Here is a 14,164-nt window from a genome sequence, read left to right on the forward strand (position 1 = left end):
GGGAGCATTCCCATGAGTGAAGTCCCGAATGTACCGGGACGAAGCTGGGGAGTGCGCCTTTAATATTGCCGAGCGAGGTAGACTAGTTGAGATACGAATAGACTGACCCGGTCATCATCTATACCTAAAAGAAGAAAAAGAAAAAAAAAGGGTCTATCTCCCCATTTTCTATATCTAACGTAGATTGCTCTTTGAATATGTTCGGCACACACATCGTCGAATAATTAGGCATAGTCCCATCCTTTCTCGAAGCGTCCTACTCAACAAGGCGACAACAACCCCATAGCATATAGTCTAGGGACTTGTTGAACAGAGGGGGGTCCTTAACCCGCCCTCAAAACACCGAGTTAAGACCTTGATGAATTGGTAAAACAAGCACGAAATTTTGCGCCGCAAGAAGCAGCACGATGTGTCATTTTTGGTCCTGCTCGATACAACTCCTCAAAGCAAGGTATCAAATGTGTATCTCCGGACAGACCTCTCCCCACATAAATGTCTCCTTTTTTTAATCAGTATCATGTATCCATACTAGTTGTAAACACCACCCGAATGTACCACTAGAGAATCAATTAGTCGTAGGTCCTATGGCATCATTACCTCGCATGTTAGGCCATCGGTTTTAGGACGCTATTCAAAGCGGCGTTTCTAGGCACCATGCTTGTCCATGTTGCTCATTTGCGGCGCACATACTCGATGATGCCGGAGAACGTGTAGTATCCATCGCCCCTCGCAGGGCATAGCACCGTAAAATAAGGTCATGGCGCATGACAAGACCCTGGAAAAATTGCGGTTTCGAAATGGATTTTGTTAACAACTTTTCTGATACGCTTACCAAATATCCCATCATTTTCGAAACAATCTATGCCGCATTATGTGGTTATTAGGGCAATGAAAACGAAAATATATTTTACTTATCGAGTACGAATAACGGAGCATACTTAATTTGAAATAAGACGATCAACGCATACACAATTGGGGCACATCAAAACTACAATGTTTCGTTCAACGGCTACTTCGTAGACATCTCTAGACGCTCGTTAACGAAAAAGATTTTCATCTGGCTCGGGATTCTTGAACCTGACGAAAATGTTTTTAAATAGAGAGATTGGTGAAGTTCCATTTGCGATGATAATTTATAAATTCCTTGTCAAAGTACATGTAGATCCTAGACTCATAGCCATTAGGGCACAATGCGTTCACGAAAATTTTAATCGAAGGGGACCGACCGCCCGTGAATGTGATGCGCTGATTCCTAGCCTTTAACCATGGGGAATGGAATGCGAGTTGAAAAAGCTCCAATGGGCTTCCCATCGCTTCGTCCTTGGCTTCGTTTTGAGGACAAAGTGACAAGAGAGAATTATTCCACAAACCTGTTGCCACGTGCACGCTCCATGACAAAGGAACCGTGATCGATAATCAACTCTTTCTTGTCGTGTTTTCAATTGACAATTGAAAGAAAATTTACATTTGTTTTGTAGGAAAATTATGGATGACAGTGGGACTAGCATACCAAGGGATCACACCGTCCCAAGCCCAACTGAAACTAAAACGGGTTAAGCTTTAAGGTTTTGGGATGGATACGAGGAAATACTTTAAGTTTGTGTTTTGTCGTTTGGATTTGGATTAGAATATAATAAAATAAGATAGGATTAAAAATTTTACAAATAACTTTCGGATTATAAAAAAATCTCATCATATGTTTGGTGCAATTTAAGATACAAACGAAAATTTTTGGAAATACCACTTGGCTATCGCAATCTCCCGCACGATATCTCCAAATCTCACCCCTTGAGCTCTCTCGCCAGCTCTCTCTTCAGCTTCCTCGAGTTTGTCTCCTTCGCCGCCAGCTTTGCCATCTCCACCTCTAGGTCATAATCCTCGTTTAGCTTCACCGAGTCAGAGGCGATCTAGATGCCTGCCTAGATGAGTCTCTAGTGGAGCAACAGAGGGAGGTAGTAGGCGTGCTTGATTTGGTAGGCGAGGTAGCGACGGTTGATGTAGAGGTGAAGGGGTGGTGACAGGGTGGCAAACGCCGTGCGCGAAGCGTGGACACTAATTGACGTCGAAGCCAACGATCTGGGGGTAGTGAGGGGCAGAGAGAGGATGGACGAAAATCCATCGGCGGACGACGTTGGGGCAGCGAGTGAAGGGGCTTGAAGGACCTAGGGTACTCATGAAGGGATCGAGTTCTTCAATGGTGATAGCCATGTGATGTATAACTTCTCCTTTTTACCCTCAGTCATTGAAACACCATGGGTTAGATGGCAAGAACAATTAGCCGTGGTAAGATCGACAACAATCGTGCGGTGGTCAAAAGTGACGACAATCAGCTACCGTGTGGTGATGGTCCTCACCTGGTGGCCGGCCAAGCAATATCGGATGCGTCCCTCCATCCTTGGAAGACACTAGAATTATCAGGTTATTTTTTTAAAAAAATTATACAATCCGAATTTATTCGACCTCATGCCAGGATTTCTTATCTGGCATTTTATTCGGATATATCTAAGTTTATCATGTCCGGAGAACGTCGCCAAATATCAGATAATAGAATTTGTTATTCTATACTGACTCGAATTTGTATTATCAAACGCAGCATAAGGTTTGAGACAAGAATTTATCTTGTGGATAGTCCGAATCCAAATATGATAATTATTTTATTGGAGAATCTTTGTACTCCTATACGAACCTAGATTACTTATGTAGTTTTATATATTAGAAATTGCACAAAAATTCATACCAATAGATATTCTTCTACAGATGGTTATTCAAGTTTATTAAACAATTAGATATTGAGCTAGTTGCATAATCTCGATTTCTCATAATCGTGGACGTGTGATCAAGACAACTATTATTTGTTAGTGCGAGACAATTTTTTCTTGATGAAAACTATGTAAGAGAAGATAATAAATATAAGAGTATCGAAAATCTATTAAGAATCGAACGAGAAGCCGGTAACTTAAATGGAACGGATTTGTCATATCATTATAAAACTCTCAGAAATTGAGAACAGATCAAACAATTATTTTTCTTTTTTCTTTTTTTAAGGATAAACCTTAAGCAAAACAAAAAAGGAAAAAAAATCATATGAAGAGGTGTACGGTTCAGATTGATGAACCAAATCCTCCCTCGGTCTCGATCCCACATCTTGGGAATTTCTTATCAGCATTTTATGGATTTATATGTAGTTCTGGATTTTCTCCTTAAACAATAATGTTCGGAAATTATGGAGTTTTGTCAACACGGGAACCGATCAATTTAATATATATATATATATATGTTTGAAATTTAAAATATATTTAGACAAACCCATCACCAGCATTAATTCTTTTGTCATTTTATAAATCCCCCCTTAATTTATAGCATTTTCACGGCGTGCATTGCCAAATTGAAGAATATATATATATATATATATATATATATATATATATATATATATATATATTTTTCCCATATTTTTTTATATATGGAAATGCATGTATATATGTTGTAGTGGATATGTGGGTCGGTTATTTCATGACTGCACCTTTAAATTGTTCCTCGGATGTCTAGTTGCAATATGTAGAGATATAAATGAATGCAGCAAAGGTCAAGCTATAGGTCGTTGCAATTCTAGTAAAAGAGACCGGAGTGGAGATCATCGAGTATCCTCTAGTTCTCATCATTTTAGAAGTTGGAACCGCATTGATCGAACCAGGTCATAATAAGGTCATTTAGGCTCCGTTGATTTCACAGAAAAAAAATTTTCCTCGTTTTTCGGGCATTTGGTTCGCTTAGGAAAATACATCAACAGAAAACTTATGTTAAAATTCAGGAAAATGATTTTCTCTCTTAAGAAACTGAAAATAATTTTTCAAAATATGACTAGGTATCAGTATTTGGGCTTGAAATTCTACTCACCCCAACGATGGTTCTTGGGTCTTCGGCATCCAAGACCAGGTCTCCAGTGCCTGTGCCTGTGCCCTCAGTGCCCATGTTGGAATTCCTTACGCCCTTGCTTAGGTTCATCAAGGGCAAGCCTGAGCCCCCGGTGCCCATGCCTGAATCCATCATGGCTAGGCTCGATGCCCCAGCACCTGGACCTAGGTCCATAAAGGCCAGACGAGGGATCCCGGTACCCGAGCTTAGATTCTTAACACTTGAGCCCGAGTCCACAAAGTTTGTGCCCAGGTCCACAAAGATCGTGCCCAGGTCCACAAAGATCGTGCCCAAGCCAGGGACTCCAGTGCCCACGCTAAGGTCCATCGAGGTTGCACCCAAGACCCAAGTGCCTGTGCCCCGACCCCCGGTGCTTGGGTCGAGGTCCATCGTGGCCGAACCCGAGACTCTAGTGCTTGTACCTAGTTCTCTGGTTGCCCATTCACAAGATTCCAACGTCTGAATAGTGTGTGTCTATTTAGGAAAATCAAATCAAACTTTTCATACCAAACGACATAATATATTTTATAGTTCATTTTCATATTGCAGCCAAATATAAGAAAATATTATCATTTTTTCTGGATAACGACTTCTTGGAAATCATACATTATCCGCGAAACGAACGGAGCCTTATTCTAATGGTTTCAGCGATTGTACTTTCTTGTATAGCGGTCCATTCGAATACCTCACGACCGTGACCATAATGTTATTTTTTGCCGTTTTCAAAAAAAAGAAAACTCACGTTTCCTTTGTTTTGTCCAATTGCCAAAAGCATGTCCAAGTTCCGGGCCGTGGGCTTCGAAGTTTGAACGTACGAAACATAACGATAAAATAAATCCAACCCCAAAACAAGTGCCAAGAGAATTAAAAAAAAACACAAGGAAAGATAAAGAAAAGAAAAAAAAAGAAAAGCGCGCACGACACTTCTACTTCCTCGGAAATGCATTCCCTTTCCCGACGGTCAGGTGCGCACTGCGCATCCCCGCTCACCGTAGCCATCCCCGCCCCGAATAAAAAAACAAAGAGAGTTTAAAAATAAAAATAAAAAGAGAGCGCCGGGTGGCGGAAAATCAAAAAAAAGAAAGAAAGAAAGAAAGAAAATCGGTTAAAAAAAAGGAGCAGCCGAAAAAGGGCAAAAGGGAGAACGGGAGAAGTAGGCGGTGGTTAAAAATAAAAATCCAAAAAAAAGTAACAAATGAAAAATAATTTAAAAAGATCAGTGAACGAGTACACGCTCTTCTAAATACGCAACAAACAACACCGCTCTCCCTCTTCCCTTCCTTCCGCGCACTGTCGGAGATTATTATTAACAGCAGCATCAGCATCAGCATCAGCATCAGCAGCAGCAGCAAAAAGCCATCTGCTAATCTCTCTCTCTCTCTCTCTCTCCCATATCCCCACGGCCCTCTGTCAGTCCTCCCCCTAAACCCAGATTTAAATCCGCGTTTCTTAGAGAGAGAAAGTCCCTCTCATCGCCATTTCGCTTTGCTCCACTCTCTCTCTCTCTCTCTCTAGAACGCGCTCTCGCCATCGTCCCGGCTCGCTCGCAAAGCTGTGCTGCGCTGCGCTGCGCGCGCGCGCGCGCGGGGGGGGGGGGGGGGGGATATTTTCTCTCTCTCGCTTCCGCTGTGGTGGAAACCCTGGCGGATGGATCTTCGGGCGTGAGCGGGGGAGGAGGAGGAGGGGCATTGATACAGATCGGGCGAATGGCGGAGGCGTCCGGCGACGGGGGAGCGACCCCGGAGCTGCTGCTGCTCCCCACCACCACCACCACCACCAGCTGCGGCAGCAGCAACGGCGGCAGGTCGGAGGCGGCGGCGGCCGCCCTCACCGCGTCGGCGTCCTTCAAGGAGGGCGGCGGACGGAGCGGCTCCCGCAGGCGGACCTCGGTCCGGCCCAGCTTCGACGCCGACAACGAGTTCATCACCCTGCTCCACGGCTCAGATCCCGTCAAGGTCGAGCTCAATCGGCTCGAGAACGAAGTCAGAGGTGCGAATGCGGCTGGATCCGGCGGCTTCCGCCTGGATTCTCGTGTTGATTTGGCGTGTCTTTGGTGTTTGAGTTCCGTTTGTTGCTTTTTTTTTTTTCACCGTGCGTGCGTGCGTGGCTTCGTGATGGGGTTTCAGATAAGGACAGAGAGCTCGGGGAGGCGCAAGCGGAGATCAGGGCGCTGAGGTTGTCCGAGCGGCTCAGAGAGAAGGCTGTTGAGGAGGTGATAATATCGCCTGGACTCTTTCGTTTATTTTCTACATTGCCATTTTGGATGCGATGAAACTGTGTCGTTAATATTCCGTTAGTTCATACGGTTGTATTTGTTTTAAATTAAAAGCAATCTACTCGGAATTATCTTAACATCCTTGATATGGCTACTGAAGCACGTGGTTAATGCATTTACTCCGTCACATTGTGAAGTGATTCGAATCCCCGAAATATTATGAAGGCTGAGATTTTTGCTTCGTTTGCCCGCCGCCTGATTGCTCTACAGGTTTTGTAAGCATAGTTTGGATTTTAGATTCTTCTTGCTCAATGCCACCACCTTGCAGCTCAGCGGATGTCGGGGGACACATTCGCGGTGGAGTGTCTTCCTTATCTGATTCAGGGATAAAATCTATGTGTATTTATTATGTGGATATTCAGAGTTCGATCACGCATTAAGTCGTTTACGAAATTTGATACTTTAGAAAGTTCCATTTCTTGGTACTAATGCACATCTCCATGTTCAAATGCGGCTGATAGCAGTATTTTCTTTCATGGACATGCGTTGTGCTAATAAAGGAAATTCTTATTTGGAAGGCCATTTTGGGGCAATTTTTGTCGGATTGAGAGTTTGGTTATTAGGATATCAACATGTGCATAGAACGAGTGCTGTTGACACGAGAGCTGTAATAGACCTGTGGGCATGCAAGGACCAATGGAATCACAGAATGTGTATTAGCGATGGAAATTGGTTGACCTCCCAAATAAGTACTCATTAAGGTGGTTTATTAGGAGAATGGGTGATTTAAAGATGATACTACTTGATAACGTGACTTTGGGTTGTAAAGAATACTGAAGCGCCCTTAGCATCTGGATGTAGATAATGCAGCCCTACATTGTTTAAGAGAACCCGTATGGCATATCCCACAGTATGAAAGAAGCTGAACTTCTGTTATTGGTATATCCAAGACTAGGAAGACCACTAAGAATAGTACGGTTATTTTGTAAGGGTAAAACATTATTAACTTGTTACCGTAGATACTCTTAACACTATCTTTCCTTTTCTTATTCTTTTTGTTTCTTTGGTAATAAGAGGATAAACATTGACTTCTCTCTCTCTGTGTCTGTGTTGTGTAGCTCACTGAGGAACTGTCTAAGGTGGAAGAGAAGCTCAAGTTGACTGAGAAGCTTCTTGAAAATAAAGTACCTACTGAAACTTTTCTTCTGTTTTTTGGCCAATGTACTAAAATATATATTTACACGCCCTTTTTCCGTGCCTTCTCATCAAGCTATATTAATCTTTAAATTGAATAACAGAATCTGGAAATTAAGAAAATCAATGAAGAGAAGAAGGCATCCATGGCAGCTCAATTTGCAGCTGAAGCCACTCTTCGAAGGGTTCACGCTGCTCAGAAAGATGACGACATGCCTCCCATTGAGGCCATTCTCGCTCCTTTGGAGGCTGAGCTTAAGCTTGCAAAGCAGGAGGTAGTGACTCCATGATGTAATTAGCCTTTTCAAAGTAAAAGGTACCACTTGATGGAAGCCGGTGATCTGACAATTTTGTTTCTTGCCTCATTTCTATTCAGATTGCAAAGCTTCAAGATGATAACAAAGCTCTAGACCGTCTTACTAAATCCAAAGAAGCAGCTTTACTGGAAGCTGAGAGGACTGTTCAGGTTGCCTTAGCTAAGGCCTCTATGGTGGATGATCTCCAAAATAAGAATCAAGAATTGATGAAACAAATCGAAATTTGCCAGGTTAAATTGGCTGCTGGATTTTTTAGTATTTTATCGGAACTTGGGGTTGATTCTCAGAACTTATCCAAAATTATTTCTCAAACTCGTCCTCTCTTCTTGAACCAGGAAGAAAATAAAATTTTGGACAGACTGCACAGGCAAAAGGTTGCCGAGGTTGAAAAGCTTACACAGACTGTAAGGGAGCTGGAAGAGGCTGTTCTGGCTGGTGGTGCAGCTGCAAATGCTGTGAGGGATTATCAGCGCAAAGTGCAAGAAATGAATGTAATTCGTTTGGATTATTGCATGCACAGCTAGAGAATTTGTTTGAGCGAATATATCTTTTTCAGTTCTTATTCAATAACATGTTTTTCCAGGAAGAGAGGAGAACCCTTGACAGGGAGTTGGCCCGAGCAAAGGTCACCGCAAACAGAGTGGCCACTGTGGTAGCAAACGAGTGGAAAGATGCCAATGACAAAGTAATGCCTGTTAAGCAATGGCTTGAAGAACGAAGATTCTTGCAGGTAATTCTTAAGCTATCTTAGTTGTTGGCATTGAAGGCCCCTCGCCACCATTTCTTGCTTCTGGGGAGTTAATATGTTGTGCATGTTCCGTTCTCAAAAGTTTATGTTGCTGTTTATGAGTTGTACAGGGAGAAATGCAGCAACTGCGCGATAAACTTGCTATAGCTGAGAGAGCAGCGAGATCCGAGGCTCTTTTAAAGGTAATACTTATCTTGCATTTTAGGCTGTTGTAGTTGCGTGGATTATTTAGGCAGGGTCTGAAGTCTCATCTTCCACTTTTTTCAGGAGAGATATCAGTCGAGGCTCAAAGTTATAGAGGAGAGTGTGAGGGGATCTTCAGGCAGCAATAATCGTAGTGCATTAGAGGGGAGGAGCATCAGCAATGGGCCCTCCCGGCGCCAGTCTCTTGGTGGGGCTGATAATGTGTCTAGGCTTACTGCAAGTGGACTCTTATCCAGGAAAACAGCTTCACAATCAAAATCTTTCTCTTCTGGTGCTACTACGGTATTGAAACATGCCAAAGGAACATCAAGGTCATTTGATGGCGGCACAAGATCTTTAGACAGGGGTAAATTACTTTCCAATGGAACCGGTACAAATTACTCTCCAAACCAGTCATGTGACGCATCCAAGGAGAGAGAAGAAAATGACTTCTCAAAGGGAAACTCTGATGATAAATCAAATGAATTCGCTCCTGCTGAGACTCAAGACACTGTTCCTGGGGTTTTATATGACATTTTACAAAAAGAAGTTGTAGCTTTAAGGAAAGCTGGTCACGAGAAAGATCAAAGCCTCAAAGACAAGGATGATGCAATAGAGGTTGATAACTTGTCAAGCTTTTGTCATGATATTCTACAGTTTTATTTTTCAGTGTTTTATTGGTGTAATTTCCTACACTGCAGATGCTTGCCAAAAAAGTAGAAACTCTAACCAAGGCCATGGAGGTTGAAGCAAAGAAGATGAGAAGGGAAGTAGCTGCGATGGAGAAGGAGGTTGCTGCTATGCGGGTGGACAAGGAACATGAAAGTAGATCAAAAAGGTTTAGCAATCAGAAGAATCCAATCGGCAGTTCTCAGCTGCTAACGGGAAGGTAACTTGATGAAACTTGCTCTAATTCTGATTTCCGTGAAGTATTATGATCTCTAAGGAATGGTTGACATCCTATTTATACTTGTATAGAAGATAATTAAGTGAAGTCCCCTAAGTAGTAAGAAGTAGAGTCTTGGGTTTTTGCCTTGAACCTTTTGCTTTAGGATTCCTTTTTTTGATGCTTTAGATGTTCTTGAGTTGATAAAGTACCTCTCCCATAAAATATTGACACGTTCCTAGTGCCTTCTTGGTGCTCTTTTGATGAATGCTTTTTTTTTTTCACCCAAAGAATTTTAGATCTGCTCCACTGAGTTTATAGAACTTGATGAAATTCTATTATACTTTTGAGGTGAATCAAACCAGATATTTATTGTCTGTATCTGAGTTAAGCTTAGTATTTCGTGGTGCATAAAAGTTGCTTTTTCTTAGACATGGAGGACGATGCACCAACTTGGTCTCTTATCAGTAGTCATGTTTGGTTGCATGCATGTGAACTTTATCCTTGTCACCTGAAGAAAACACATCAATTTCATTGTGTCAAAACTCAAAAGTACTTAGATTCTATCTGATATTTATACTCGGAACTAATCCTGTTGGGTTTTGGTTGTCAACATATGGAAATCATTCATTCTTTGTCTCCTTTTGTTGTGCCTGTACCTTGATCCTTCAACTCTTTGTATCTTTTCAACTCCTATATTTGAAGCCATGCGGTCGTGCTTGGTCAAAAAGTGTCATGTCCTTGTAAGGTTGTCTTGTTTGGGTTAAGATAATGACCCTGTCTAATATCACATCTTTCTTTTGGGGGTATAAATGGGGTCGTTTCGACTCTTTGAGCATTGGAATAATCCCAATTGGGCGTGGCAACCCCTTTGTCCCATGGTAGGTAATTATCGGAGCACACAGGTTCATGCTCCTAGAAGTGGCCCAAGAGAATTAGTGTGGTGATTCAAACCAATTTTTAAGCAAAGAAGATGAGTGCATCCCTAGGGTCCTATATCACGTCTGTCAATCTTTAATAACCATATATTGGGTGCCTAGCAAGTAAAAAAAACCTTCACCTCTATTCTGACAAAGGAAAGACACTCATCCAATTCGTCATGGGGTGCATTCGTCTATAGATCTTAGTCTTAGATAAGTTGGTGGTATAGTAAAGGGCTTTTTTAGCTTGTTCATCAAGCTCATTTATGACGAAGTCTTTATCTTTCTGCTGTTCAAAATAACCTTACCGTAAAGTACTTATAATTTTCTCAGAGATAGTCATCTGACATTTGCATTAATGGAAGCATTAGAACATTAATTTTCAGCTTTCTGGCTAGGATCCTTTTATGCTTGGAGGAGTTCACATCAGTATATGTACACATTGCCTATAGCCTATTGAAACATCGAAATACATGGCACATCCCCCATTTTTGGTCTGCTTTTATGTACAAGGCTTTTCTGAATGCATCTCTTGCTAGGGTACAACAAAGTATGGTCGGGTAAAATGTAGTATTTAAAACTCCTTCCCAACCCCCAAATAATATGTACATGGTAGGCTGCTTGGCTGTAATCGAACACATTATGCTTTTGGTTTGCCTTCTCAGAAACAAACTGTGCAGGAACATTCAACTTCAATACATAGCTGACAATCTAGTATTCAATGTACCTCATTTTGATATGCAAGTTATGTTTGATCATACTTGCCAGTTGAAATTTTACTTGCACAAACCTACAGTCTCTTCTGCCTGTTTTATTCTGATCAATTAGGTGAGACCAAAATTTAATCACCTTATTTGCCGATATTTTGCCAATTTTGAAGCAAGTCGAAATAAGTTTGAGAGGATTTGGCATTGCCTATCTTTACCCAAAATGTTTGCATGTAGGCTTTTGTACTTGTTGAGGTGTCAGATCAACTCGTTTCCTTAGTCGTGGTGCGAGCCTTACATTCGACTAATTATTTCCTTTCTTCACTCTATATGTATTTTTTCCCTGAGTAGATCTAGTCTGGAATCTGTTTCTTCCCTGTATAGCCATGGCATTGACATATTTACCCATCGTTGTGCAGGAATGTGGCTCGAACTGGGTTAACACGCAGCACCCAATAACCAGAAGCCCTAATGCAAGAGCTGTAAGGAACATGTTGGCATAAGCTATGTTTGTGAGTTCCTTGATTTTTTTTTATTATTCGTCGACCCCTTTAGAGGTTGATTATAAGATTGTAAGTTTGTAACTGCCATGCCGGTGCCATTGTCCCTATAGAATTTGGTAAAGTGTAGGAGAGTCATAAAGAGATCAAAACAGTGAATCATATTTGTGTGCTTCTAACCTAGAATGTTATTCATCTGCTTAGAGAATCAGACAGAAGGACAAAGGCATTGATGCTGGGCTAACCTTTTATCAGGTTTTGAGTGGCAGTGGTTGTGTTGTTTTATGGGTAGCTTTCTGGCCTTCATTTTATATCAGTTGACATATTTTTTATCTTTTTATCTGGGGGCAGTTTGTATATGTGATCAATCAGCGAGTACTGCGATTGTTGTTCACGTTTGTTAATATTCTTGTAATCAGATGTTTAACAGTCAAGTTGTTTCTTTTTCTATCTACACTTCTAGCGGGTCTACTAATTTATGATTATTTTTTGAGGCGCATTTCTGCTTTTGTCGAGCATGTTTTGGATTCTCTCCTTTTCCTTTGTCTTCATGGAAAACTGACAAAGAATCGACAGATGATAAAATCTATTTTTGCATCCTCGGTGGCGAACATCAAATATGATCCTTTTGGTGCGGTGGAATCAGAAGCAATCTACTCTGATCCGGTGACACCCTTCCGTGATACAAAATGAATAGGTGAAGTTGGTGGACTTAGCTTAATACAACTGTTGATGTAAACAAGAAATTACTGGATATATCATAGTGGCCCCTCACAAGATGTCTAGCTAACAGTCTGGCACGTGATGCTTTGCCGTCGGTATTGAAGTTTAGAAAGTAGATTTTGGGGATTCCTGTTGACGTGTTTCATGGAGTCGCTGTCTCGCTTGGTTGTGGACAGCCTTGGTTTCAACGTAATCTTTTGAAGCTTAGCGGAGTAGAATAAATTGATTCATGGTGAAGGCTACTACTTAGTCTTGACTGAATTATCTCTCTCTCTCTCTCTCTCTCTCTCTCTCTCTCTCTCTCTTTGCGCCAATTCTTTGTGCTCATGTTATGCAGAACAAGAGCATATTCTAAAGAAGTCATCCCGTCCAATCCAAAAAACTGACCTGTTTGATGTGGACATGTGATAATATTGCGTGCTACAAGTCGCAACAGCCCCCTCCGATCTCCCATCTTTCTCAATCTTGATAAGTAATTGCATGGTTCAAATGTGGACCAGGCCTCATGGAGCTCCAACTGGGACGCACTCTAGGACAATGGTGAGGTTTCCTAATTGATGGGAAAGGTTTTTATATTGTTATCGTCGTACTCTTAACCTTTGGACGATTCTAAATTTTCCAATCACCAGTAACTTAACAGATAAGACGTGCTTTGGACCCTTTCAGAAGGTAATTGGAATCCTAAATCTATGAGATTGCCAATTATTGAAAATCAAGAAAAAGAAGAAGAAAATTTCAAGGATTAATACCACGAAAAATCCCAAACTGATACACCTGTTATAAATTTATTCCGAACTAATATTTAGATTACAAAAAATCCCAAACTGATATACCTTTGATAAATTTATCCCGAACTATTTTTTTGACCACAAAAAACCCTACACTGGTACATTTGTGACAATTTTACCCCGAACTAATTTTTTGACCACCAAAAACCCCAAATTGGTACACCTGTGACAATTTTACCCCAAACTAATTTTTTGACCACTGAAAACCCCAAATTGGTACATTTGTGACAAATTTACCCTCTGTTAAATTGGTTTAATATCACGAAAAATCACAAATTGGTAAACTTGTGACAAACAGAGGGGTAAAATCTCAAACTGGTATATCCGTCAACTACCACGTGTCATCAAACTTAGCAATTTGACAGTAAAATTTAACGGAAACTAACGGAGGGTAAATTTGTCACAGGTGTACCAGTTTGAGGTTTTTGGTGGTTAAAAAATTAGTTCGGGGTAAAATTGTCGCGGGTGTACCAGTTTGAGATTTTTGGTAGTCAAAAAAATAGTTTGGGGTAAAATTGTCACAGGTGTACCAGTTTGGAGTTTTTTGTGATAAAAAAAATAGTTTGAATAAATTTGTCACAGGTGTACAAGTTGGGATTTTTCGTGGTATTAACCCAAATTTCAATTGTTGTATTCCTAATATGGATATATGACATTTTCCGCCATAGATGAAATGAGAACAAGGCGTATTGCATTTGATATTTGAGATCTCTCTTAACATAATTAGCCCAAAAAAAATGCACTACCCTTTGACCATTGTTGCAAAATTAACACGAACCGTCAAACGTCTCAGAAAATGGCACAACCTTTTTATCTATCATTGATTCATTGTTGTAGATTTGGCACGAACTTAAACAGTCTCAAAAGGTACACAACTTCGTTGCAAATTTGACATCCGTTAGATTTCTTTCCATATTCGCCATCGTCTCTCTCGCTCGTAAGACACACATTCAAAATACATCAATTTTTAAGCATAATTAACAAAAAAATAGTGCTCTTCAATGACACGACTGGACATAATTATGACACCCGGTATACAACATGTGAGCACGAATAGCAGCCTTGATA

General features: G+C 41.0%; 1 protein-coding gene across 2 annotated transcripts; it reads left to right on the forward strand.

Moving 5' to 3' along the window:
• Positions 1–5,480: 5,480 nt before the first annotated feature.
• LOC115670682 (microtubule-associated protein 70-2-like) lies at positions 5,481–12,041 on the forward strand. Of its 2 annotated transcripts, XR_004004533.2 has the most exons (12): positions 5,481–5,904; positions 6,042–6,127; positions 7,249–7,314; positions 7,429–7,599; positions 7,701–7,871; positions 7,977–8,132; positions 8,225–8,371; positions 8,500–8,571; positions 8,657–9,190; positions 9,274–9,461; positions 11,505–11,597; positions 11,790–12,041. XR_004004533.2 is itself a non-coding variant. In XM_030592002.2 (11 exons), exons 1-11 carry the CDS (start codon positions 5,622–5,624, stop codon positions 11,542–11,544), a joined length of 1,914 nt encoding a protein of 637 aa, XP_030447862.1. In that variant the 5' UTR covers positions 5,482–5,621; the 3' UTR covers positions 11,545–12,041. The 2 variants fall into 2 exon arrangements, 1 of the variants encoding a protein (XP_030447862.1); XM_030592002.2 differs by having other exon boundaries at positions 5,482–5,904; positions 11,505–12,041.
• Positions 12,042–14,164: the final 2,123 nt, after the last annotated feature.

Source organism: Syzygium oleosum, unplaced genomic scaffold (genome assembly GCF_021117445.2).
Source record: "Syzygium oleosum isolate NSW1041296 unplaced genomic scaffold, Sole_v2.1 Sole_v2.03, whole genome shotgun sequence".
In the NCBI taxonomy this organism is placed as follows: Eukaryota; Viridiplantae; Streptophyta; class Magnoliopsida; order Myrtales; family Myrtaceae; genus Syzygium; species Syzygium oleosum.

What these genes read in the sequence shown, in the direction of transcription:
- LOC115670682 (XM_030592002.2), top strand. Translation starts at nt 5,622, where the DNA reads ATGGCGGAGGCGTCCGGCGACGGGGGAGCGACCCCGGAGCTGCTGCTG. An exon ending in AGAAGCTTCTTGAAAATAAA is followed by an intron (nt 7,315 to 7,428) that starts GTACCTACTGAA and finishes ATTGAATAACAG; the next exon opens with AATCTGGAAATTAAGAAAAT. An exon ending in GATCCGAGGCTCTTTTAAAG is followed by an intron (nt 8,572 to 8,656) that starts GTAATACTTATC and finishes CACTTTTTTCAG; the next exon opens with GAGAGATATCAGTCGAGGCT.